Here is a 25,851-nt window from a genome sequence, read left to right on the forward strand (position 1 = left end):
CCTTCCCACGACCACCATCGCCTCTCCATATTGCTGGACTAATACTGCCACTTCTTGTGCAAATATTTGAGTCTGCTCTCAAAGCCTTAATCACATCGATCAGTCTAGCAGATATCACCATTTAACTAAAGAACCTTGTTCAAGCACATCGATTTTGCCGTTTTTCTAGACGTAACCCTTCCCCGCGGATATATCAAATCAAAGCTTTTTTAATACTGGGTAAATAATCCCTTCATCCAGTCTCAGAGTGACGAGGGATCCTTGTCTCTTAAAGCTTTTGAAGCTAAATTGCTATTGCCCGACAATAACTGGCAACGGTTTTCTCGCCTCGCATGGATTCCGAGCTGCTTGGTGCCTTGTTTTTCCTCTTATCGCACTAACATGCAGTTAGTTAAAAAGCAAATAATTCAGTTCACCTTCTAACGGCGCCTGAAAGTCCACCGGAATAACAAGCAACGGAATTGTTTGAGGGTGGGAAACGAGAACATGTCTGTGGCCTGCATATCATCAGGCTAATTAGGCAGAGCCAGGCATTCTGAATGCATAGCTAATGAGCACCTTCTCCATCTCTGCCGGGATCATCCGGCACGTCTAATGGTCACATAAATTCTCATTTATAGGTCATAATCTGTCATTTATGTACACGGGTTCCCCCCAATTAGAGGCTTGGTTCCTCCAGACTGATGCCTCTCTAGGGGATTCACAACTCTGGTACTCTGGCACTCAGCGAGCCCCATTAGTGACAAACCCTGAACTGGCGTCCAAGTCAAGCCTGGACTGCTGGATAACCTGGCTCATAAATGCCGCCGGTTGAGGGGAATGGTTCCAGGTGCTTGTTGCGAGTGTCCCGTGTGTCTGTTGGTGTGTCTGTCGACTGAAATGTCAAGGGACTGGCGGGAAACCAGCAATGAACCCGAGACAGCGTGGAGGGGACATGAAGAGCAGGAGCTGGGTTTGGCTACGCTCCTTGCAATGACATTTTGCTGGACAATAACTATTCTATTATCAAAGGCCAAATGTTTATATGAAGCTTGTGAGCCAACCCTGGACGCCATTTCATTTCAGCTGGAAGAAAGAATGTGAATTGTCAATAAATGGAGACATTTAGCTCTGTCCCAATGGAATTACCAAAATGGCAAGCAGACATCCTCCCATGACCCCAGCAATTGTGAGTTAGTCCCCACATGCAGGAGATCCAGGCATCAGACTGTCGGGAGGTTATGGTCAGCACTGGGGAAATAAATATAGATGCTAAATTTGAATTAATGTCCTCTCCAAGCACTCTTAGGGAGAGGGGACATATGCCATTTTGAAGGGCTACATCATTCTCCTATACCTGAGAGTCTGGATCTTTGCAATTTATTTAATTTCCTTTAATGCATATTTCGTACTGTGCCTTTTTGTCTCCATGCATTCTAGCCTGGACATGATGCATAAAAAAATATTTTATCTTTTGAAAAGTCTTCCCCAGATTATTGTTCAATATAGCTCCGCACTCTAACATGAGTTATGCAGCGACTTTGGTTCACATGCACCATACATAAGCACTGACCTGTCATGATTTCACGACTGACGTGAATCATAAGGCGAGAAAACTTGGCTTTTAATGAATATTCATTTATTGAAAACGCAGCATTTATGTGGACATTGTTTCCTAATCTGCCTAACATGTAATGATAGTTGGGACAAAAAAACAAGAAGGACGCCCTTTGCATCTTGTTTATTAATATCATTGCACTGCATATGGATTTATTAATTTCGGTAAATTAGCTTTTGTAGTATCACTCTGTAAATGTAGATGAAAAATAAACCAGCAGGTCCAGTGAGTCACAGTGTCAGTCAGAGTTAAAATCATGTTAGTTTTCATGGAAAAGAGAAGGCAAAGCTAACAAGTGAGAGTTGAACTGCCCACACTGGGATGACCCCAGGACAACTCTGCTAGTTAGCCCCTCTTGGCCCATTCCACATACGGTACTCACCCCCACTGTTGCTTTTCGAGGTAGTCGATTTGGTGCTTTCAGCCTGAGCTTCCCCTGGAGACCCTTCCATTCTCCACAGTATGTCATTGCAGTCGCATTTTCTCTTTCTCTCACTGTTTCTCCCTCCTCCTCTCCTTCCTCTTCATCCTGTCTTTCTGAGAAACAAAATCTCAGAGAGACCTCAAAGTGCTGTTTTATTGAAAAGGAAGGCAGGAGGGCATCCCGCTCATGTCGTTTCTGTCAAATGGTCAGTGCACACGGTTTACTCTGGAATGGAAGCACGACTGATAGGCTATAGCACAGAAAACAGAAAACAGAAAAAGTTGGAAAAATAGACCAGGCAACCGGATCATAACCCTGGCTTATTATTCAGTTAGACTGCAGACGACATTCTAGTGTGCTGTAGTCACAGATTTACAGTAAATGAGCAATATTGTCAAGGATGCTAAGGGAGCACAATAGCATAGTCCAAGTTGTAGTTGTGGGCCAGCCAGCTGTGCTGCAACCCAAGCCATCGCAGGCGAGCCAGAAAGCCAGAACAGGTCAGAGGCAGTGTGTGGGCGTGCAGTCATTTACTTCTGGTAAAGCACTCTCTAGAGAGGTTTTTCTTGGGTTTTGTTCCCAGACAAGGAGAAGAGGAGACGTTTGTGTTGTGATTCACCTCTAAATCTGTGGGAAAAACTCAAATGTGATGCCTCTGTAGGACTCAAGCCAAACACACTCTAGTCTCTTATTTAAAAGACAGATATCTGGAGACTAAAGGATCTGTCAATCTAGAGATACAAGTGGCGTAGGGAATGCGAGAAGTTGCAGTCAAGCTTATAGTTTGAAAGCAGGGGAGAGAGCAGGTTGGACACATTTAAAGACTTTACTGGCCCTGTGTCATGAACAGAAAAATCCAACCTGTGTTTATTCACTGCAAGGAAAAAGTAATTGAGGCTTTGATGTGGCCCTGACTCCGCTATTATGATCTTGTTGACATTCATTCCTCAGATGATACTGGAGTCTGCACTGGTTAGTGGTTAGCTCTGAATAATGCATATTAAGTAATGGACTGCCCAAATGGATCAGTGTGCAGTCAGTTAGGCCATGCATAAAGCAATCAATTATTCGATCAATAGCCCTCATTAGTCCATCATATAGTTAAGCTGTATGTATGGGCCCTTGGCTGGAATGAATAATTCACAACCCACAAAGGGAAGGGGGAAGGCTGGCCCAGTTCAGGGCTGCCACATGTCTGATGTTGCCTTCCAGTTGGAAGAAATGAGAATACAGACATTTATCATGAGGTTCTGACACTAATTTATCTTCTAAGTAAAGGTTAATTCCCTGTACACGTAGATATTATTTACTATTGAAATGTTATTGTGATCACTGGCGTCTCTATTGCACGTATCTCTGAGCTGGAAGCTAGCTTCCTGCAACGGAGGTAGTAGCTTATGAAGGGATTTTGCCGTAGTGGCCACAGCACGGGGTTTTCATCATGTGATGCATGCTGAACCAAAAATAATTTGTCCTTTGAGATTCATTGGAAAAAAGGGCTGCAAAACAGTGAATAAATTTGTCTTAACCTCTCTATTATCCCAATCCTTACCCAAACATTTGGAAAGTGTCGAAGAATGGTATATTTGATGTATTGTTTTATCTTAGCCAGTAGCAGTCTTGGATGGAGAAAGACTCTTGTGCTCTATGAAACCAACAAGGTGGAAACTTGAGGAATCCTGCGCAGACCTTTCAGCGTATAAGTGCCCAGTGAGCAACTTTCATGAGAATGAATGGAGGCCGACATCTTCATATGCAGTATCCAATCCTCCACTTTCAGAGATTATCCTTTTGGGGAATGTATCTTAATGAAACAGGTCTAGGGATAGAGAGTGATGCCTCGTTAACATTTAGGATTTGTGTGATTTTGTTTTGTATAATAAACATTTGGAACTTAATTTGAGGACTCACTGAGGACTGTTGTGGCCGGTAACAGACATGGACATTTCTTAGAAAGCAGAACATTCATACTCACCATTCGGTGGAACTTCTGCTTGACACATCGCGTGGAAAAGGTGTAAATGCATTTAGCTTTGGAATGGAATGCTTTTGAGGTACAAAACAGGTTTGCAGCACATGAACAAATGCACCTTGTCTTCAAAGCCATCCACAAAGAGTCGTGCTGCGCGGCCTACTGTCGTATTTCCAGGACACATTTTCAGATCTCTGTCGGCGGTCGTGATTCAGACCAGCGGCGGCTCGTCTGTGTTTCCGTGGTAATGAGTACAGTGACGTGCACCTAACACAACCTCGTTGAAGGGGGCAAAGTCGACCAAAACCGCTGGCGCCAGTCCCACATAGCGATAATCTGGATTGGGCGGAGACATTGGAGATCAGAGTACAGTGCCGCCTTTGCCGGTTTTCCCATGGGACTCTTAAAGTGAAGGAAAAAAACATCATAAAACAACACGTAGGACCCTCTTACCACCAGTCTTTATTCATCTCAGTGTAACTTCGTCCATCGAATTTCTAAAATCTACATATTTTACCAAGTTTGAGGCCAGCGAAGGAATGATCTTATATTTGCTTTAGATCCTCGATTTGCACTCACAATTATCAGCCACCACTGTCTACCATGCCAATCATTAGGCTAACTAACAGTCGTCTCAATTCCCAGCCCAGTGTCTTAAATCCCCTTCCTGCCATAAGTGGCCATGTTTCCTTCCTCTAATTGCATCCAGACGTTTGGAATCAGACCTGAATGGTTGTTTAGGTGTTAATTGGTTTGAAGGACTGCTAACAGGAGAAACACAGGAGAAAGGTGAATTAGGGCGGTGCATGTGGCCCATAAATAGCACAGTGTAGCCTGGGTGCTGTCATGCCTTGTTTAGAGGTGTTCTGGCTTATGTTTGTCCATTAGGCGGCCGTGGAGAAAAGACATATGCATGCACACACTTATCCTGTGTCACACAGACACACACACTTTTGTGTTTTGCGTGATGTACTGGCCTTTTAACTCTGATGTAAAAGTCACTGCCCTTAGTCCCTGCTCTGAAATATTAATTCTTCAGATGAACAATGCATTTGAACTGTAACCTGTACTGAGACCTAATAAGCCCTTCTTCTTTTTTTACATTGATAGCTTGTACAGATTTACATGTAGGTGCTTATCAGCTTTTCCACGGACGTTTGCACTCCTCACCCACACACAGCTCTCGGTTCTTCACTCACCCATGGTCGTCATAGTCACCCTCTTCCCTAGGCACACAATTAATTCATAAAGCCTTCTATAAAACATGAGTGAGAGGTGGAAACATGGTCACACAGCTCATGGAAGAATGCATTTGGCCACCTCTGCTTGAATCGTCCGTCTCTTACTGTGAAAGAAAGGTCTCCAAGTGCTTCTCTTGCGTACCACATGGACCTTTTAGACACGGCCAAGGAAATAATGCAGTTGAATAGGTTGCTTTGGATGACTATGAGCTGACTGTGACATTATGGCGATGTTGTTGGATGTCTGTGAGAACGCAGTCTTATAAAAACATATTTTTTTACCAGTGATTGCTGTTCGATCTCCCAAATAGCACATTATCCCATCCTCAAAGATGTGGGCCTGTGCATGGACTGCTGCTGGAGCTCTCTGACAAAGACCTCAATGTCAAAACCAAAGATCAACCTCTTTCAGTGCCTCCACACTCACTTCTCCAACATGTCTCAATCTAAGTAAATGTTATTTGAAGTGCTCTTGTCAAAGAGCTCCGTGTGTGGAAAACTGAGCAGAAGTAAAACACTGGCCGTGTCAGTGACTGGTTAACAGCTTTCCTTTTAATGTCGTCTCAAAGATTTCCTTCCCAGAACTTGTGTTCTCTGTAGCTTCAGCAAAGTCTGGACCGGTTTTGTCAGGAATCTCTTTCCTTTCAAGTGGCACTGGGTTTCAGAAGCTGCAGTTTCCCTGCTGAGAAATCTGCTGATTCTATTCCTTAAAAACAGCAGCTTACACGTCTTCTGAAGGCGAAGATTATGCTCCTGGGAGGCTTCTTGTTGCACCTCTAGACATCGCTGCCTCTCCCTCCCGCCAATACCTTTTTTTCAGCTGTCCACCAGCTAAAAGAGCTGATATCTTGGCTCCTGACGCCTGCCCCACTTTCCAAAGGAGCCTTTGAGAACGGCTGAGGGGATTGTCAGCTGTGTACAGCAGAAGGGAAGCTGGATGTCCAGCTGCTTTCGGCATGGCGGTGGAACAGATCAGGCTAGTGGTGTTCTGGCGAGAAACACTTGGAGTGTCAATCTCTCTTTCTGCGACAAGTTCTTTCTATGTGTCTTTTGTTTCATTGCTTTTCTTGAGTTACTTTCACACCTACCTGGTAGTGCTCAATTCCCACAAGGTGTGTCAAGAAGTAGATCGAAATCTGACTCTGTCAAGCTAAAATATTTTTTTCATTTAATAGCTTACAGTAGAGAAATGATTGGGGAGAAAGAAAGAGAACGGGGAATGGCCCTTGACCAGATAAAGAGACTTCGGGATGATAAGTGAACGGTGATGTGCGGTGGAGGGGAGGCTGTGGCAAAGTTTGACCTCTGAATGAGAAGAAGAATGAGTGAAGGCACAGACGAAGGCAGAAGTCCATGTTGTGTGAAGCAGAGACAGCAACGCATGTTCAGGTTGTGGGCTGGAGAGAGGAGCAGAGCCTCTCCGCTCCACCTCTGACTGCGGCTGACAGACTGCTTGATCCAGCGGCTGATTTACATTCTTGCCACCTGGTGCCATCTTGTGAAGTGCAGGTCTTTATTTTACTTTCCCATCTAGCTCTCTTTATCTCCCTCTTCATCTCCCGCCTGAAAATCTCTTTGGTGTTTCGTACATCCCTCTGGGCTTCAGGTGAGCTTGAACACCTTTTTTTCTTCTTTTTCTTTCCGCATGCAGCGATTCATGCCAAAGTTATGTATTGAGAAGCAGAATGAATTTGGCCTCCAGGCTGCTGTACTCTGTCAAACTCAGTGTCAAGTCTTGACATATAATATCCGTGTTGATCTTACTGACAATAGTGGGAAGATCTTTGTAACGTCTCTTAATCACGGTGCCTGTTATTAAAATGTGATTCTATAACAAGTTTATTTATAAATTAATAAAATGTTATGGAAACAAGTGCAATCTTTACATTTTCTTGAAACAAGTTCAAGAGACGTGAGGATTAGAAATTCAACCCCAGATATAGTCTGAAGATATCGTCATCGCTCCTGCACTCTCACCTTTCCCAACACCTCATAAGCTCCACATCTACCTCAGCCTCCTCGAATTAGTGTGTGCTCCGCCAGGCTGGGGGCTTGGGATCACCCCCCCCCCCTCTGGTTTTCAACCTCCATACCAGCTCAGCCCAGATCAGTGCTCGGCTCAGCCCAGCACAGCTTCTCAAGGTTGGGCCAAGGGCAAACCGCATAAAGGCGTCTCTTGCCATCTGTTCTATTTGGAACATGACCCATGTCTGACCATGCAGCCAGGTACAGAGGAAGACTAGATGTTGACCTAGATGGTGAAAGAGAAAGTGAATCCTCTTTCATGAATGCAAAACCTGTGTTGTTTTCTGGTATTGTCAGCAGTGTTGCCACTTGTTTTCACAGCTGCTGGTCCCAGTAAGGGTGAGAAACACTGAGGCTGTTATTTGTTTTCACTGAGGTCAGCTTGTGCACCGATGGACGCTTGAGAAACTAGCCCAACTCCCCCAAAACCTTAACATCAGTAATAATAGCCCATATCCTCAACCAATTAGTCTTCCTCCACATATCTGACAGTCACTGAGTTTTCCTTTCGAACATAAATATTGTTCCTCCCTCAGTCGGAGCCCCAGCCATGGGAACCCTCTGGCCTCAACGCACAACGTCCCCCCTCTCTTCCCAAGGTCGTCCGGCCAAACTAACCAGTCCCCCCGTTGAACTAGGCGCGGACTAGCCCACTAGGCCGTGACATCTTCATCTATCACAGCCTCGATAAGGGGTATCTTTAATTACACCCTCCTCTCCCGCGGATCTGTATCTCTTTTCTCTCTGCCTCTTAACAGACTCCCGTCCGTCCGTCCACTCTTAAAGATCCCTCTCAGGGAAGGCATGTCACTGTCCCAACGCTCGGGACTCGGTAAGTCGATCCAACAGGAAATCAATAGCAGGGTCTAATGCTGAATAATTGAGGTTGCGGGAGTTCAGCAGCAGTCCCCAGACATACACCCCCACGTCGTCCTGTAGCCTCCCATAATGTGCAGGGTGGGGCTCCCTGCTCACGTCCTTTCTCTCACGCGCTGATACATTTGTTTGAGTTACCGACCAATTATACAAAAAGGCGCTCCTTCATTTCATTGCGTTGGCGTTCTTTAGCAAGAGGGCGAAACAAACACAGATCAACACAGACCTGTGGCGTGCCTTGATAGGTTTGTGTGCCATCTCTGAAGAGACATATGGTGGATGTGGAAAGAACTGCACTTTCAGAGAAATATAAACAGCCCTGTGTGTAAAACCAGTTTTATATTTAATGTACCTTCACATCTACTTCCTTTGTTCTACTGCCAGAGCATGTGGAAGTGGTGGGATAACAGCAGAGTACAATTACTTGCATGGCGGTCCTTGGAGTGCGACGTGCACTAGAGGGCACAAGCCGCCTTGCTAAGACGGCAGCCTCCAGTTGGAAAGAGGAGAAAGGGTGAGCTTGATATCGGTGTGATAGGAGACGGAGCAGAGAGGAGCCGTAATGTTTCACCTTTGCGATGAAGTGCTAACAAATTGATAGTCTTTGGGATGTTTTATTCAAGTGAATGTGTCAAGCTGGAGCGAATGGTTTGGGGATTTCTGAGATGGCTGCGCTGCCAATGTGTCTTTCACCGTGCAGCAGTGCACGCACCAGACACATTGCGATTTGAGTTGATTTTAGGCTTAGCTTTCGATGTTTTGCCTGGCGGTGTTTATGTAACAGACACAAGCTGTCAATGTGCATATCTGACAGAGTGCTGACCTGTTCGATTACGGTCACCTCTGACACACACAAAGAGACACAAAAGCCCAAATGTGTGAACTCTCACCAGTCCTCACAGCAGCTATGGTAGGTTGACTGACTTTGTTTAGACTCCAGAATGCAACCCACCATAACACAAACACACACATACACACACACACACACCCTCCACAGCAGAACCCTAGTGGCAGGTGCTGAGCTTCGTGAAGTGATGCGCTCGGTTTCAGCCCACAGCAGCAGCAGAAACAGCATGGAGGGGAGGAAGCAGCAGCAAAAAATCACTCAGTATCTCAGTGGCCCGTGTCCTTTAGTCTGAAGCTTCCTCGCTCCGTTTTCTCTCGGCCGTTTCACACGGCACAACGTTGAACCCCTCACATCTCAAACGTATATATAAAAGTTACGTTAACACCGACTTCTTTCTGAAGAGTTATGTGAGACACATCCGTACACGCTTCAAACAGATACACAGACACACACTCGCACACGCACACACACAGACACACACAGATACGTACGTAATGTTTGAGCACTCTGCCAGATTTGCTGTCCTCTAGTCCAACAGGCTGGTAGAACTCTTCTCTCTCACAAAGCATGTTTGTGTTCCCTTACGGGCACAAAGCTATTTCTTTCTGATTTATTTGTGCGTTTCGGTGTATTAGTGTGAGCGTGTCACTTCTCACATTGTGTACACCCACCCGGTACACACACATGGATAAGCATCCTCTCTCCCTGCTTCTCTTCCCTCCCCTTCGTTTTCCTTCCCTCAAGGCTAAGGCCACTCAGGCCTGCAGATGGCAGATAATGACAGTGCTGTCCCCACCGGCTAGTGCCTGTGCATGTGCGTGTGTGTGTGTGTGTGTGTGTGCGTGCGTGCGTGCGTGTACATGTGTGTGTTTTGTGGGTGTTGGCTGGATCACTGGTTTGCTCACTGGCTGGCTGACTGGCTGGCTGGCTGAACACTTCATTGGCTGACGATGTTACTAACCGGTTGCCTGGCTGATTGACTTTGTAACTTGGAATTTGTTGACCAGCTCATTTGCTGGCTGGCTGGCTGACTGATGTACTCACCGGCTAATATGCAGTCGTGTCGAGCACCTGACTAGCTGATTGGCAAGCTGACTGGCCTAGTGGCCCAACACTGGCAGCTGCTCATCTGAAAGACAGGGAGTGGTGTGGTAACCAGACTGTGTGTGTGTGTGTGTGTGTGTGTGAGATGTAAGGGCCTCAGGTGTTCAAGGATCCTTTCCCCTCAGCCTGTGCCTGCTTGTATTTAACAGTCTAAAAGAGAAGTAGGTATTAAGCTCCACTGGTACATTGTCCAGCTGCCTCCCGTGGCTCGATGAAAGCGTGTGTTCTTTTGTTGAGTAGTTGAGTATTTCTCAACTGATGGTTAATCTTCATGTGTAAAATCAGTGGACTGCCCCTTTATCACAGCAGCTAATCCAGCTCCCGCTATTACTGATTTCCACCCAAACCAAACAATAAGTACATCTTAATGCATCCCCTGTCTTCATTTAGGATCATCAAGATCCATTCAGAGAATGAATTGCTACCGGGGCTGCATAATATGAGAACAATATTAAATATGCAATATAATCAACATATAAAATATAAATTCGAACTTGAGCTAAATGAACACATTTTTCCTATTGAACATTCGATTGAATACAATTCAGCATTGACACCAAAAAAAAATAATTATAGTAACATTTCAAATTGCGGTTTTGTACTGATACACAATACTGATACATGTGTTTATCCTACTTGTTGACAAGGAAAGTAAAAACCAATGCCTTGCTTGTTGACACTATAATGCTTTCTTAAATGTCACCATTGAATCAGAGGCACAGCATGGCGCAGCATGAAATTACAAATACATTCATCAGGTGTTTTGAAGTCCATTGTACACGTTGAAAGTGCTCCTCTTTGCATTTAAATTATTCTGTATACACATAGAGCCTCTGTTGTTGGTCCATGGCCACAGCCTATCACGCAGCTCACCCCGGGGGCCACCCAGGGGAGAGGCCGACACCCTTTTCAGCAACAATATAAGCGCCTCAAAACCGAAACAAGTCAATCTCAATCCCCCGTGTCATGTTGGCATTGGGTTTGGATCCGGACTTTACTTGGCCTATGGCGAGACTGGAGAGGGTTGTTTGCCAGACACACCTCACTCCTCTATTGTTAATCCTGCAATTATAATATGCAAAAATGATTCAAAAGAATAAGATGTAAAAGATGTATCCTCTGAGAATTTGTATTGATCCTTTCACCTTCACCATGATACAAAGAACATTACAGCACAGAACATCAGAAGACAATCTTAAAGCAGAAATGATGCCGGTTAATGATTGTGTCTGGCCTCGTTAAAGGTATGAAATACCTGATTTCCATCATCCTTGACTACAGAGGATGTATGGCCTTGTCGAGGATACGGCCCTCCCTCTCTGTCTGCCCCTCTCCACTCTCTGCTCCTCATTCCCTCCATCTCTTTCCACAAGGGAGACTGACGTGTTTGAAGCTTTCCCATTTTCTTTGGCCCCCTCTCTCTCTCTCTCTCTCTCTCTCTCTCTCTCTCTCTCCCTCTGTGTGCTGAGGTCCCTGGATGTGGAGATTTTAATTACTCTCTCCTGGCTTTGTGCATAACCAATGAAAGATTGAAGGGCATTTCTCTCTGAAAGGCACTGTTAGAATATGGGTTTTTCTAATGCCACCGCTTTGGGAGAGGAATACTAATACACAAACGGTGACTTTGTGTGCTTTCCGCGAGTATGTACCGACCGGTGGGTGCGCTCGCGTCCTCGTATCTATTGGTGTGTATTTGTGAGCGCGGCCCCACAGACAGCCTGACTGTCCGGCTGTTGTTGAGAATCTGGGCAGCGGCAGCAGGGCGTAGAGATGGGCTGGATGAAGACTGGGGGAGCAGGTAGCTTCATCACTTTCAAAAGTACAGCAACCGAAGAATATGTTGGTGGACGTTGTTGCTCAAAGTAAAATTAAAAGTAGACAAAATGAAATCTGAATATGTTTTTTTGTGCACCTAAAATTGAATCGGATAATTATTGTGATTATGTTTAAAAATGTAGACGTGTTGATGGAACAAGATGAGTTCAGCATTATTTCATGTGTCTGCTCGCTGTTAATTAGTGTCAGGTGATTGATGGTAATTTAGCCCATAAGATGCTCATCGTGTTTCTTGCTTTCTTTTGGACACCCACCCTAATTGCATTCATGAATATGTCACCATTCCCCCCTTTGCCCCCCCCCCCCTCCCTCTCTCCCGCTCTCTCTCTCTCGCTCTTAAGTAGCAGACAGTGGAGGTCTTTTGTGAGCCTTTAAAAAAGAAAGTGTTTATTTATTTCCCTGGGCTGAATAGGCTTGCATTGTACCCATGACCACGGGTTATACGGTATTAATATACACGGCCAAGCGAGATGGGGGCGTAGTAGGAATTTTCTCTTCTGTCAGCACTGCGTGTAGGTAGCTCTCACTCGGGGCGCCCTCATATGTGCGAATTCATTTCCCCAAACACCAGAGGAAAACTTCAAAGGCAGGAACCAGAACTTGGCCGAGTGGATTTGAAAGGGATGAGTCTCTAATCTGTTTAAACTTTGCTTGCTCTTTATTTTTTCTCCTGCCTCTTCGCCCATTGTTTCTCTTAACACACCTCTCGCCTTCTTCTTCTTCTTCTTCTTCTTCTTCTTCTTCTTCTTCTTCTTCTTCTTCTTCTTCTTCTTCTTCCAAGCAGTGAAAGAAATGATGATTAAGCAGCCTAAGCCTTGCGTTAGCTTGTTTGGGCATTTATTCAGGCCTGTCATCTCCATGCTTTCTGGCGTATAAACTCCTGCCCCTCCTCCGCTCTGCCTTCCCCACACCCTCCTCTGCTGCTCTAAACGGGAGGATGTCTTCTCTGCGTCGTAGCGTCTCTCCACATTACATTTGTCATAATTTCAGGTCTCGCCCCGAGTAAGGCTTCAGGACGCTCTTCCCGTCACGTCAACCTCGTGCGACAGCACCTGAAATATGCAGATGTTTCCGAGGCGCTGCCGGGTGCCATTCGAGGGTTATTCGGAAGTCTGGTGATGGGAGGCCAGAGTGCTGGAGAACTATTCTCTGAATATTTGATGGTCCTAATGAGCAGGAAAAATACAGGACGAAGCACTTTGTTGGTTTGCTCGACTCTCGCCGTGTGAGCGAAATAATGGACGGTGATGACTGCGAGGAGGAAGGTTTCCCACCGCGATGTTGCCGAAGGTCATGAACAAGTTACAAGTAAAGGTCACGCGCTCTGAGAGGGAAACGAACAGGGTGTGGACTGTCACTACGGTGAAGAGTGTATCATATCAGGGCTGTACTGAGTGGATCTGTTTGCATACCAATAGATGATCAAAGTTCTCACTCTTTGATGGATGCTCCAAGGGTCCGTGACTGATTGATGTGGCATGTTGCAGGGGGCGAATGCGTGGATGGATAGATGGGCGTTGTGTGTGGATGAGGAATAGCGGCCCATGGCTATTACTCAACAAGTTCAGAGTTCTTGGAGTGGCTCTCACAGTTTCCACCGCTACTGTTCCTGTAATAACTTTGCGCCCCTGGTGCCCTTGCAATAAAATGATGATAAATGATCGGAATCAAAAGGGTAACCTGGACTTTGTGTTTGTGTTTTCTAGCTGAGGCAGTATACGTGTGAAAGCTACCTCAGGCAGCTTAGACCTCCACAAAACATATTCATTATGGCAATTATTACACCGACTAAAGAGTCAATCCCTCCATCTTTTATCTCAAAACAAATATAAGAGATATTTCCACAGAGCCTTGCTCAACCTTCTCACACGCAAATTGAAGAGAAGGACACAGCAAGAGGAAACTCATCTTAGTTTAATCAGCTAATCCATCAATGATGTATGTTATAATCACTGCTTATTAGTAAAACACTTGACTTTTCGCCTCTGGATAGGAAAGGAAACGTGTGACAGACAAATGAATACATATGAGTCTTGCCTCCAAGGGGTGGCTCTTTTTGCCTCACTCAATATTCACAGCAGGACGTCGTAGCCTGGCACGGTTTTGGATGTGCTTTTTAATTGAAGGTATGGATAGAGCGGACATGTTTCCCGCGTGGTTGACTTGTGTCAGCCGTCCCTTTCACTCGGCTGTGAATAGCTGTCTTGGCAGATGTGGATTAGCGTGGGAGCATCGCGGGACAGGTATTACATGTCTCTGGTGGCACTGCCAGTGCTGCACCGTGACTACTAATGGCCTCTGTTGTCTCGTGTGTACGCTGGGGACGGCTGTTTTGCAGTGGTGCCAATCCTAATGCCCAAGCTCCCTCGCAGATCTGAGGTTCTGGACATGGTGGGGGGGAGAGGAGGGAGGGGGGGGATTTGGAGAAGGGAGAAAAAGAGATTGAGAGAGGTTGTCAAAACAGTTCTTCATACCCTCCTCAGCTGTTCCGTCTCCATCTCTTCTTCTTCTCCACCGCCCGTGCTGCCAAAAGCCGGATGGAGATCAAAGGAGGCCAACATGAAAGGCATCCCTGAGATTCGGATTAATTTTTTTATTTTTCCGTGCCCTGTCTCCTGCTCTCTCCGTTACAGATATGGAAATACTGAATCCCAAATACCGCACTTGTCTAGGCTGCAGAGAATGCCCGGCCTCTTCTGACTCTCTCTCTCTCTCTCTCTCTCTCTCTCTCATTCACTCTCTTTTCCTTTTGCTTCTTCTCCTCTCCTCTGCCTCGCCTCACCCCTTTATCATCCTGCCTCTCCATCCTGTGCCCTTGCCTCTCTCCAGAAGCCCTCAGGCTTCCAGGTAGATAGCAGTTGATTGGCAGCTGCTGTGACAGACAGTGGAACCGGCTGAGAGTGGATGAGTGTCAGCCTTGCTCCAGGGGCTTAAGGCAGCAGCAACGTTGTAGCTTCCTGCTGGAGAGAGAGAGATAGATAGAGAGAGAGAGAGAGAGAGAGAGAGAGAGAGAGAGAGAGAGAGAGAGAGAGAGACCCATGAAATGAGACTCAGTTGGTTCATTCCTCTTCCTTGCTTCTCTCAACTGAAGCAGGTAGGAGCTAAATAGGTTTTTTAAATCGCTCCAGAGTTTATCCCGAGACTGGAAACTGGAACATTTTCAACTCACATCCTGTCATGTGATCTCCTTCTCATTCCTCTTTTCATACCTTTTGGTTTTGATATAACTGTTTTATCGTCGGTAGTAGTGTCATGTTATTCTCTTTTAAATTATCTTTCACTCCCCTCTTCTCCCCCTCTTTTTTTTCTTTTTTCTTTATCGCTAAAAAACTTTTTACCCTCCTTCTGAAAAACGTAGAAATGAAACTCGCCGCAGCAGTACAGCACTCACGGGGGGAAAATAAATTGGAGAGCAAAAAAAAAATGTAAACATGAAGTGTCTGTGACCAATTCCAAGACGGAGGGGAGAGCGTTTGTGTAATGGTTTTCAGATTGAGCTCCGGCCCGTCAACAGCATCAATTGCGTCAGTATTCCCTGCGGCCAAGAGTGCCCCATCATCCCCAGCACAGACGGAGAGCGCTCGGAGAGAGGGGAGGAACGGAGGAGGAGCGCCAAATCTGGCAGCTCATACCTCCTCGTGTGTATTGATCCTTTTTGAGGAGGTTTACTTTCTTTCCAACTACCAGCAAAAATTTTTAACAACTAGCTCCAAGCAATGCTGGCACCTCTAGGAATGGACATTCAGAATGCTACAACTGGACCCGATAGATAAGGACACACTTGTTTGATTCAAAAAACTTTTTCAAATTTGGCTGATATATTATGCTCATGGTTACTCATGATACTAATATGATATGCATCCGTGCTGAAGACATAGCTGTGTCTACTGTTCAATAACGTTTCTAGAACCAAACCCTACCACACTTTGTTGTTGAAAACTTTCATTGGGGATTAATTGAACCTCCATGTCATGTAAACCTCAGTTGACCAGATCAACAGCAGACGAAGCAAAGAAGCAGAACAAGCACAAAGAGCGCGGCACTGCCCGGAAGGGATAACTCAGCTTTCTCTAGTGGGAACTTGTCATGTCTCACTGGGTTTAGGGGATGCGCGATCACTTTCAAGAGACTATAAATATTGAATGCGGAATGAATGCAGACCCATTTGATTCTGAAATGGAGGGTGTGTGGATGAGTTTAGCCGTACATGTCAGATACCCACGGAGTGCTCTGGAGGGTCTGGTGAAAGGATGCAACGCAGAGCGAAGTGGACCTAATTAGAGGGTTTTGGAATGCATTTAAAAATGAATCACGCTTCTCCGCGACACCGACAACAGTTTTTACCACTTCTCTAAATGGGCAGCTGGCAGGCAAGCGGGGCTCGTCAGGTTGAGAAAAAAAACAAAAACTCACGGCAACATATGAATGGGAGGCCTGATTACTTTGTCACTAATGATTCATTGGCTCGGACACACACTCGGGCGCTGTAAATGCTTCTGGGGACGACCCTTCACTCCAGTCTGAGTCCTTTCATCGTTATCACAAACATTTTCACCAAAGCACCATGTTATCCTTCAAACACCAACAACATCCTCCGCCTCCTGAGGTAATTGTGAACATCTTGAAAAGAAGCAAGACATCAAAGTGTAAGATGTGAAAATACGGCAGGTTTCCCGGCTTAGACACAAAGCAATGAGTCCTTCCATGCCTTTACGGACTTTAATTTAGTCTTTTACCATTAAGCAAGCCATCAGCAAATTACCTCCTCAGACTGCCTGATTTCTAATATTAAGGCCTTCTTACTTTGTAGCACTGGATCTTTTTTTTCTCTCTGATTGCCTTTTGCTGCACTGAGCTAATTTGCAACCAAACCCTCACAACCTGAGGAATGCAATTTCAAGATCGGATTGAAACGTGATTAGAGTGAAATGGGCAAAGCCTTCGGTGACGAAGCGCGCCTCCGAGACGGCTTCGAGATTCAAGGAAGCATCTTAAGGAAAAGAAATGCAGTCCGCTTTAATTGTGCAAAGCCAGCGTGAGAGATGTCACCCGTGAGTTACGGCGGCAGTAAACCACATGGGCATACTTGCAGAAGGGCATAAATCCACACACAGATACACAACCATACACGCTTAAGAACCATCCCTCTGCATGCGAATTAAATCAAAAAGAAGAGCAGGGACTTCTAAACTTGTTTATATGCAGATTTCCCTGTGTAGGGGAATGACAAACAGCAAATACATGAAAGAACACTTGTGCTATTTTCACCTCCAGACAAATGTGATACGCTACCAATGGCGACTCATGCTCGCTTTGTTGGTTGCTCTCCCCACATCTGTTGCCTTCCATTACATGTAGCACAAAGACATGAAAGAGAACTCCGTCTGTAATATGCAGACTATGGTTCTGGAAAGCATGGAGTGTGTCAGGCTGCCGCTCTATGATTGCTCTGTCTGGATGGAGTAAGAGGGGAATCCTCTTGTGAGACGTTTGGGAAGAGGTTTTGGTGGCAATAAAACTCACTTGGCCTCCGCTCAGGCGACAGCCGTGACTGGAGGCATTTATGTTGATGTCTGGACTGTTTGTGGGTCAAGGGTCAAGGTCACTGTCACCTCACCCACTTTCGCGAATGCGATATCTCGGGAACAGCTTGAGCAAATTTATTCAAATTTGGCACGAATGTCCAATTGCACTGAATGTTGGATTTAGTGGTCAAAGGTCACTGTGACCTCACAAAACACGTCTTTGGCCCTTGCTCAAGAATGCATGTGCTAATTATGACAATTTCACACAAATAACTAATGGGATAAAATTATGTAGTGACAGACATGGATATAAACTGAGAACTTGTAAACTGAGAACATGGTTGGTGGAGGCACGCACGCAAGGTGGTAATCCTAGGCTGTTTATTTCTCTCTCTCTCTCTCTCTCCATGAGTCAAGAATAAGCTTTGACTCATGTCAATCAGTGTTGGCCGATGTAACTTTCCTCATCCCGGTGAAATAGGAAACCGAGTCTCGTGTTTCTCTCACGCCACAATCCAGGCTGCGCTCTGTCCCTCATGCTCTTGTTAAGTGGGTGAGTTGGCTGCAGTGAGGAGCCGTGTGTGTCAGACTCTGATAATTACGGGATGCTGTAGGGAGTTCTCTCTATCTGGCCTGGGAGACATGGCAACGTATCACCTTTGTGAGAATGGAGCAGCTGCTCACTGTGGGAGCCAAACCTGGCAACCCGGAACACTTTGCGCTACATGACTGCAGATGTTGCAAGATTACACTGTAGAGAGAGAGAGAGAGAGATAGAGAGAGAGAGAGAGAGAGGGAGAGAGAGGCTGCAATAATTACAGCAGGATTGAGTGATTTGGGCTGAGGCAGAATACCTGTGCATGCACATGTGCACCCCTTCATGTATGGAAACTCACCTGACATATACACCCGTATGTACTCCTGATGCAGATACCTGTGACTCCCTAACACACCTAACACCCCCACCCCTCTCTCTCTCTCTCTCTCCAGCTGGTAGCAGTATATGAAGAGCAGGATCCTCACAATGGAGGTGACGGCACCAGTGCCAGCTCCACCGGTACGCAGAGTCCGGATCCCTTCGCCAGTGACATGAGTTCAGCACCGACCTTTCAGCCCTGCCAGGCACCCAGCGAGATCGAGGTCAACATGTTCTCTCTGCGATCCAGTGAGTCCTATTAAAGTATTTAATATATTGCATTGCCACTAACTTTTCAGTATGGTGTTTAAACAAAGCCATCATTACATGTTGTATTATATTAGTAAGTTAATGTTACACAACAGATAATTATCCATGATATACTCATTTCAATAACTTGCCTTTTCATTCACGACAAAAATAAACTCAACAAAAAACACAACAACCTTACTTACAACTTACTCCATTAGGATATTAGGAAGCTAGAAGTGCATTTTTCTACCAACTGACATTGTTAAGATACTGTATATAATATATAAAAGCAGAGAGGCCCTTGTTGGGCATTTTTTTAAGAATGAGCTGAAAATCTGTGCCATCAGCAGGAATTAAAAATGTAAAGCTGAAAAGGATATGGATATGAAAGCTGACACCTGAAAGCTAAACATTACTACAGAAAGAGGCACGTACTCAGCAATTTCTACAAGTCAACGGTATGAAAATCCGAGAAGCTGCGTCACAGCATAAAGTTTGACCAGGCTTCGATACAGTTAAGTCATTGTTTTGAATCTCCCAGGCTGTGACATACACACAGAGTATAGGCTACCAATAAATGTGTCACGAGACAATACCAGATAACCAAAATGCAAAGTAAACTTCTGCTGCACAAGAAACGGCCCAGTGTCTGTGCTTCAGGTGTATTGTGAGGAGCCGAGAGTCTGTCAAGACTGCGCAGTGTGTCCGGGGAATGGAGGCGTAAGACAGACACGTGGAAATCGAGACAACTGAAGGAATTGAGAGACAGTTGGAAAATCAGTCTTGCATGAGCGAGAGCACACACGCCAGAGCAATGTCGACATGCACACACTCGCACCCGGTACACACAGCCAGAAAATGGCACAGCAGTCAGTGACTCGGATGTAACTCATATATTCACCCCCATGAAGTGGAACCGGTGAGCTGATGCAGAGCTGTCAAAAGAATCTAAGAGATTCAAACCAGAACTCACACATGCACATGAATGAACAGTTGACTTCACTCCCCCAGCCCTGACATAAGCTTCTCTCAACCTGCCTCTTAGACTGTGGAGATTTAAGGAAATCGTTCCAGAGAACGGAGCAATCTGAGAGTAAAGCCGATGCCCAGCGCGAGAGGCCGGTCTGTTTGAAGCCATCTGACCTGCTGTACACTTCGCTTCAGACAAAGCAGGCACGGCGCTGTGGGGGGGGGGGGGGGGGGCCTAACCTAAATGACTAACTGACTATTCGTTTCTTAACTTTATTTTGTATTCGTTATTTATCATGGTGGATACATTGCTGTTTTTTGTGTGTGTTTTTTTAATGAGGCTTTGGCTAAAGTAACATGTCAGTTTCCAGCTGTGCAGAATATATGGATCAATCCAGATGTAGGCAAGACAGGAGCGAGAGCTGACAACTCCTGACTGACCTGATTGTCTCTCTGTTGCCTTGAAAGCATAGCCTGTTTCTGCTTGTTAACATTTTAAAAAGCTCACCCAGCAGTTGTTCTCTCTCCTTTAATTTACAGTGAATTTACAGTAAACAAATAATCCACCCAGATCACTCAAACAAGATGTTTTTCCTTAAATAGAATGAAAATGGCAGTGTGCTAAGTGAATGGCTGTATAGTTCCACACAACACACACAAATAAATACATATTATAGATTCTATGTTTAATTTCTAGCAATGGATTTTTGTGACACTGACTGATTTCAGGAAATTTTTGACTACATTCATGCTGAAATTGCAACCTTTTTATATCTGATATGATATGATATTTCTTTATTCGTCCCACAGTGGGAACATTTCAAAAATCACAGCAGCGGTACACATCAGAGCATCAATGAAAATAAATACAAAACACAAAACAAAATACTAAAAACTAAATACTAATACTAAATATACAGGGGGAAAATAAAGTAAAGTGCTGAGTAAAGCAAATTTATATATATATATATAAATATGATCAATTTAGAGATTTTCCAAAGTATGATTAAACTTTTTCTTTTCGGTCTGGTGTTAAAAAAGTAAACACATTAAATGGTAATATCGAATCAGAAGACTTGTATAATCGCAATACTTCGCAGTATTCGTATCCCGGTGTCATGATGGTATCAAATTAGATAATAAGCTTATTGTCTCCGCCATAATGTTTGGTCTTGCTGCTTATCTTGCTAAATATTGCTTAATATAACTTCTCATAAATATGAACCTACGGCTACACACTGGCATTGTCTTTTCATTGTGGTTTTAACATCTCAGAATGTGTAGCTTAAAGCTTCAATAAAAAGGAACCATCACTTTGTACACTGCTAAATGTATAAGCATGTATTATACCCATGTGCATGCATTGTTTAGCTATATTGGGCCCACAATGGAGAGCTTGTGAAAGTGCTTTCCTACCTACCCACCCACACAAACACACACTTCTCAGCCTGTCCCTCTCATAACCTGTAGATTGTAGGTTTCACATTTAAGAAATACAATGACGAGATTGCAGCAAAACAGGGAGAACTGATTGCTTCCGACACACCGTGTCGCTCACGGTAATGGGTACGTCTGTAGCAATGTTTCAGTAATAACAGTTAAGAAAAAAATGAGGAAAGGGAGACAGGGGGCCGGGGCTACAGCTTACCAGACAGTCAGTCAGGTAAGGACAGTGATATGTTTAGTTGTTTAGTTTACATAAGTGCAGCGAAACCAAAAAGATACAAAGAGATTGTATTGTTTACAGGATATGTTTGTTCCTCGGCAACTATATATAATATTCACTGATTCTCTGCCACTTACAAGTCCCTAATTCCACTCCACTTCAGAAGTACCTCACAAGATGTATGTGTGTGTCGTGAATAACAATTTTAAGAGACAGCCAGACAGACAGACTGACTGGCATCACATACTCAGCCAGATGAACAGACAGGCGATGGTCCCTCCAGAGATGCAGATGAGCAAATTACTGGCAGCAATATTGCATATCAGACATCAAAGCGTTGCAGCGGCGCCCTTGGCAGCTGTGCTCTGAGGCAGAGAATTATGTCTATTTAAAGTCATCATCTTTTAGAGACATATTGATTGTTATTTCCCCTCCTACAACTCCCCAAGCCTCCTGCTTTCTTCTTGTCCTCCACCCCTCCCTTGCCTCCGTCTTGAGAGCCCATTTTAGATTTCCATGCTAACATGTGCCGTGCAGGTCAAACTGCTAATAATTGGATTGGTGATGAGATGTAAATTACAATAATGAATGTAATTTTCCCGTAATTATATGGATGCCCGGAGTTGCTTCTAATTCTACTCAACACTAATTTCAAATTTTTCAGAAGTGAACATTTAGGAAACTTTAAAATCAACTCTGGACCTTGATGGCGCGTGTAGCTTTGAGTTAGAATGTTTTATTCGTTTTTCCTCAAAGAGCCTAGAACATCCTAGAACCTTTAATCTGACCCTTGGTTGATTTGATTGCCATGTGGTATGCGCCGAACCATTCGGCTTTTTTAACACCTCTTTAAGGGTGAAATTAATGGAAGTATATTACAAGTAATGATAAGTACATTACAAACAGAGAGGTACAAATGGAGAAGACTGGTATGCAAAACAACCCAGAGCAGTGCTGAGGTCACAAGGATAGTTGTTCCAGCAGGCCACGAAAAAGATATTGTTTAAATATGGGGATAATGGTGCCCCTCTATAGTCAGTCTGATTGTGTAATGAACGTGGTTGTTCACATGAAAAGTGACAGAAATAATTGTGTCGGTCCTTGACTCCTTTCTCACCTCCCACAGCTGGCAATCATAGCATGAATTGGGTTTAAATTGTTGGATTGAGCATCTCAGAAAACATCTAAAGTATCATGTAATCTACGTTGGACCTTGGCTGTTGGCTTTTGATGACATTGTATGTTCACGGCCCAAAGGACATTCCCAAAGATCAGAGTGAATCATGCCTCTACACATACTTATATTTTGGAAAGGGGTATTCAACAGATTACAGAATCAATGTTCTCACATTGACTCCAGCATTGGTGTCTTCCTTCAATTTCACCTTCAGAAATTACCACATGTTTGTGATTGTTACTTCACTGTTGGGGGTTTGTTCTTTTTATAGAATCAATGGCTATTGCTCAGGATAACACAATCAGAAACTGGGAGCAGCTCAAGAGCAATTGACAGAGGTAAAAAATATACTGACATTGATGTGGATTGGTTTAAAAACACTCAACAGAAGATCACAGTGATTGCAACGATACTTCCAGGATTGGCCCAAACAGAAATATCTTCAAACACTTTTACAAATGTCATCTCCAATCAAGACAAACTCGCTCTCTGGCGCTTTCTATGCCTAAAGAAGACCAATGTGGTGATGAATGGTCGATTCCTCCTCTGACCTGGCCCTGTGGTCTTTGAATCCCTGCTGCCTTGGTCCTTGAAGTTCTGTGGTGACAGGGTTGCGGGAAGACCATTAGAGAGATTGCCTGTGTATGCGTGTGTGTGTGTGTGGGGGGGCACCTTCGAAGAGGAGGGCCTTCACATAATCAATTTGGCTTAGTGGGCTGCCACGGAGTAGGCTCCCTGCTGCCAGCCAAGGCCATATAAAAGTCACAACAGAAGTGTAGACAGTGACATGCAGGTCAGCATGATTGCCTCACCAAACTCGCCATAAGAACACAAAGCTGCTCACCTAACACATAACTTCTCGTAGACACAATAACTAATGTCCGAGATAACGTATGGAAGTATTCCTTCAGCCTTTTTTTCTTTTTGAGATCTCCATCTCAGATTTAAAGATGAAGAAGTGGCCTGCCCTCTACATCACGGACTCTCCCATTGGGTTTGGGCGACTATCAAAGGCAGTGATTGTCAATTATAGATAAACTTCCAGGTTTAGGTTTGGAACCACATGCAGCGAGGTCTGATAGCAGGCTCTGATACTTATCATTCTCATCTGCCCTCTCTCTGGTACAGAACTACCTCTTCAATCTCTCACTTCAGCAGTGAGCAGGCGATGCAGTGTGATCTAGGCGCTGAGATATCAGAAGAATCACAGAGTTGATAACGATGGCAGTGCGCATCTACTGATTGCTCCTGTCTGATGGGTAACCCCTCTCACGTCAGCGGTGGCTGTCTCCTTACTGCCTTTCCCTCTCAGCAATGTTCTCTGAATCTCTGACAAAGTCAGAACTTCATAACACTGTTGGCCTTAGTTCTTAGTACATGAGACAAGGCCTAGGCCTACATTGTTGTATAGGTACTGGTGACAAGTTCAGCTTTTTGTCAGAGAAATGCAGCTTTATTTGTTTTCATCTTTGAGTAGTCTAATTGCCACCGTTGCAGTACCCTCCTACTGTCCATGAACTTTTTGATGGGGTGGATGGTCATCCAGTTTTGGGAACACAGACTGTTGGCTAATGGGCTTCACATTTTATAGGAAATAGCAACACAATCAGCCGGGGAGTACTTGCACCCTGAGCGACCACCTACATCTGGTGTCTCCAAAAACAAAACAGCAGAATGAATGTGAGAAGCAGTGGTTTTTCACAAGCCACGCTTCCTCAACTTGATAGCTTAAATGTTTTCTCTTTGTCTTTTGTCTTTCTTTTTTTCTTTTATATTTGGCTCCGGGAAGAGGGATGATATAGCCTTTTTTCAGGACTCCCTTGGCATGACAGGCTTATCTAGCAAATAGATTTAATAAGCTCTGATTCAAACTAATTAAAAAGCAGCCCCCTGTGTTATACGTGGCTATGAAAGAAAAACAATATTGTTCCAATGGAGCTATCGAGAAGAGTTTACAATAGTTTTGGCATGGGTTCAATATTTTGCGGTGTAGGGATATAAAAGAGTGGTGGGATGTGTTTACCTGATAAATCTACTCAACTCTTCCGCAACAACGATCCACAACCACTCCAACTGTGCATCGCGCCTCTCAAAGTAGCTTCAGAGTTGAGTACGCACTCGGCAGTGAGGACGTTGGGACAGCGAGCTCATTATTAGCAAAGCTGAAAGCACTTTTAAAAACCACCGGCCCTCGTGAGACTCTGAACTGCCTTTCGGTACCTGAGTTAGTGGAGAGGCTATTAGTTATGTCAACTCTTAATCATACCTGTGCTTGTAGTGGGGGGGGAGAGAGAGAGAGAGCCCAGGGTGGGTCTTTAAACTGCCGTGGAGTGGGGGTTCAGTTCAGTCACTGGGAATATTAGTCATTAAAACACTCATTCTATCATAATAGCATCTAGGGCTTGCTATACTAATTATTGCATCAGCTGATACTGTTAAATGGTGAAGGCAGTGTTTTTGTCATGAAGTGTAAAGTGCTTCAGTGGTAAAAGTCTCCACAGCAACGTGCTACCAGCACTTTTCCTATTATTACTTCTGCCAAGATCCCAATAAAACCATACTTTGTGTGTGTGTGTATGTGTGTGTTTGTTGACTGCTTTATTACTTCCTGAGCTAGGCTGAGATCAATTCTGCCGGCCACACAGGAACAGGGAGGTCTCGATTGGGAGATAGTCATTTAAGCTTTGTGACATGCAGAAATAAACTCAAATGGTGGCTGGTCGTGACCCCGAGACAGGGAGCACGGGACCGGAGCCAGAGTTTGTTTGCGCTGGACATTTAGCAGAATTATGTGTCTGCCTGTCGCCATCTGACATATGGCATTTTAGTCCTCTTCTGATTTCTCAGAGACCTCTTAATGCACAGTTTGTTTATCCCCTTTGCCAATGCTAACATATTTAGAGTGTCGGCATAAATCCTGTTCACAAAGACACCCCTCTGAGTGTTAATGTTGGGGAAGAGACTCTGCAGAGACAGGAAGTGTTTGAATGCAGAGTGGACAGAGACAGAGGAGATGCTCGTGGTGTCTTTTTCTCACTTTGTGACCATGAAAATATCACAAAGCACGATAATTGAATAACAAATTAAGAGCTTGAAGTCTTCATTAGCAGTCTCTTGTGTCTTTATTGAACAATTTAATTACTCTTTCTCTGTTTCTCTGTCTGAGAGCGAAGGTGCTACCTTAAATTCAACAGACACAGCATCCTTTAACTTAGAATCATTACACTGCCCTTATATTTCTCTCCACTTTCCATTTCCACAATCTGTCTGCTTGCTTTTGTTAGTTTCCCTCCGTCTGAGCCAGGACAACCACCAAAAGAAACTTGCTTGTAGTTTCAGTCAGTATTTTCCTGGGATAACTTTTAATCAGACCCAGTTTTGTGAGACAGAGGTGCAATTATTTCACAGCAAAACATGTATTAAG

General features: G+C 44.5%; 1 protein-coding gene across 1 annotated transcript in view; it reads left to right on the forward strand.

Annotated features, from left to right (window-relative positions):
- The window catches only part of pard3aa (par-3 family cell polarity regulator alpha, a), a 337,003-nt gene that overhangs the window by 93,028 nt on the left and 218,124 nt on the right, over positions 1-25,851 (forward strand). The window contains exon 3 of the mRNA XM_056433473.1: positions 18,438-18,612. Coding sequence (XP_056289448.1) covers positions 18,438-18,612 — 175 coding nt within the window. The remainder of the gene's footprint in view (positions 1-18,437; positions 18,613-25,851) is intronic.

This window comes from Pseudoliparis swirei, chromosome 16 (genome assembly GCF_029220125.1).
Source record: "Pseudoliparis swirei isolate HS2019 ecotype Mariana Trench chromosome 16, NWPU_hadal_v1, whole genome shotgun sequence".
NCBI classification, from domain to species: Eukaryota; Metazoa; Chordata; class Actinopteri; order Perciformes; family Liparidae; genus Pseudoliparis; species Pseudoliparis swirei.